At 34.8% G+C, this 2,237-nt stretch overlaps 1 protein-coding gene across 1 annotated transcript in view; it reads left to right on the plus strand.

The window, feature by feature from the left end:
- Positions 1 to 2,237, plus strand: part of CUNH4orf17 (chromosome unknown C4orf17 homolog) — a 21,432-nt gene that overhangs the window by 14,018 nt on the left and 5,177 nt on the right. The window contains exons 4-5 of the mRNA XM_023703889.1: positions 1,572 to 1,636; positions 2,163 to 2,237. Of these exons, the coding sequence (XP_023559657.1) occupies positions 1,572 to 1,636; positions 2,163 to 2,237 (140 nt within the window). The remainder of the gene's footprint in view (positions 1 to 1,571; positions 1,637 to 2,162) is intronic.

Raw genomic sequence — 2,237 nt, forward strand, 5'->3', positions numbered from 1 at the left:
AGTAAAATGTAGCAACACACAAAGGACAAAGTAAAATAGAAGAAAGGAATTCCTCATGGTAAAAAAGTAGTTGTCTTTCTCCATTCATATATAATTAGGTGCTATTACTAAAACTTCCAGAGTACTTCAAACTGTTTAAGAATGTAAACTGTGAGTATGCCTCATGATAATGAGTAATCATTTGTGGAATACTTACCATGTGACATGCTCTTCTAAGATCTTCACATTGGTTAAATCATCTCATCCTTTCACGAATTCCTCCTTCTTCCCTTCCTCTGGAAACAATGAAACCCTTCTATTTCATCTTTTTGGTATCTGTTCTTATTTCATAGGATCTAGAAACTGAAAAATTATATTTTAGAGACAGAATCTTTTTATAGGAATTTTTTTCACTGCCCAGTGAGTCCCATGGCACTTGGGGGTCTGCAATTGCCTTTTTCATTTTCTGTGGAAAACCATGGCTTCCTGGTTGCAGCACCATTCCAGTGCCTACCCTGAGCTTCATGCATGCCCCAGAGGTCTCCCAGCACCCGTCCTCTGACTGGTGTGAAGACTGTGCCCTCATGGTGGGTCAGGCCCATGGTGTGGCTCTTAGTGTGATCTGTGAGATCAAGATCAGTCTTTCCAGCACTGTGACAATCTCTTCATCCTATTACTTATGTGCTTGCTGAAATCCAGTAGGTTCTATTTCCACAAGTGAATATTGACCTTATATACTTAGCACCCATAACTACGTTTTTATTACTTGGAGAGAAGTAACTTTAAACTTTATTTTCCTATATTTTTTTCAGGTAGGACTAATGGATTTATTTACTATTGAGAATATGCTCAAAATCTGTTCATCTTTTTAAAAACTATAACTTTGGCTTTGGTAAAATGATAACATTACTTATACAGAACATACATTTTCATTAATATAAAGGAGCCCAAGTGTGGAGGTGAATACATGCATTTGGAAGACGGAGGCAGGAGGATTGCCACCATTCAAAGTTAGCCTAGAGTACATTGTGAGTTCAAGACCAGCCTGAACTACATAGCAAGGCCCTTTCTCAACCCCCCACCTCAAAAACTTAATATAAAGGAAAATTAAACAAATCTTTGAGTCATTTTTGGATAATTTAGGGGGACCTAATTCATGAACAAATAAGAGGAAGGTTGAGAGGCTAATAAAATAAAAAAGAAAATAAAGAATATAATTATAACAACATAAAACTGTCTTCAGGGCAAAGAACACATGTAAGAAAACGACAGGCATGAGGAAATGAAGCAGAGACAAACATGTCTCATAGTCAGATGTGCACTCTTAAATTAGTTTTACCAGATCAAAAAAGAACTTGCAGAATGCCTTTATATTATCATTTCAGGAATATAATTTTTAAATAAATGTACTTTTATCATGTGACTGTACGGGAAGTCCATCTTCAAGATTGCTAGTATTTACAAACACACTCCTCAGTTGACTTTAATTTAAATTCAAATATGCTCCTATGTATTTCAGCATGGACACATGTATCATGTGATAGAAATTTTTTTGAGCTCAAGTTAAATATGTTTCCACAATTTCATTTCAGAGCCCAGTAGAAAAGTCATTGAGTGCTTCAAAACTTCGAGTGACAATCCTTTTGTAATAAAAAAGGTAAAGAAATAGCTATTTGTACCCACTTAGTTTGACTTCCATTATTTCCTGTCTCTTTGAATAGCTTCTTGAAAGTCACTATATTATCATGTTTCATAGTACTGTTACAGCTTTAGCAAGATATAATTATCATGATACAAAAGACACATTCAAAATGAACAATTTGCTGAGTTTTGACAAATACTTATTTTCATCTGGGAAGCTATCACCAAAATCAAGAAAATGCACACATTTACCACTCCTAAAAGTTTCCCTGTGACTCTGATTCTTCTAGAGGCAAAGAGTTATCTACTTTATATTATTAAAGATTAATATGCATTTTTAAAAAATGTTTATACAATAAAAATGCATAACATGTAAAAGGCCTTAGGTTCAATCCCACGTGTCAAAACCAATTTGTTACGGTGCTTAATCAAGGATGGATCTTGCTTACTAACTACAATACTTCTTATTAACTTTGTTCAATTTGAATAGAAAATATAACTGGTAACAAATGTGTATTAATTATATAATACCTTTGATTTAGGAAGAGTGTAAGACCAAGAAGCTGCCATCACCTCCAAAGGCAAGCTCTGCAGCTGGCTCCTCCTCTTCAGAGGAG

The sequence above is a fragment of the Octodon degus genome, unplaced genomic scaffold, assembly GCF_000260255.1.
Source record: "Octodon degus isolate 3935 unplaced genomic scaffold, OctDeg1.0 scaffold00183, whole genome shotgun sequence".
Classification (NCBI taxonomy): domain Eukaryota; kingdom Metazoa; phylum Chordata; class Mammalia; order Rodentia; family Octodontidae; genus Octodon; species Octodon degus.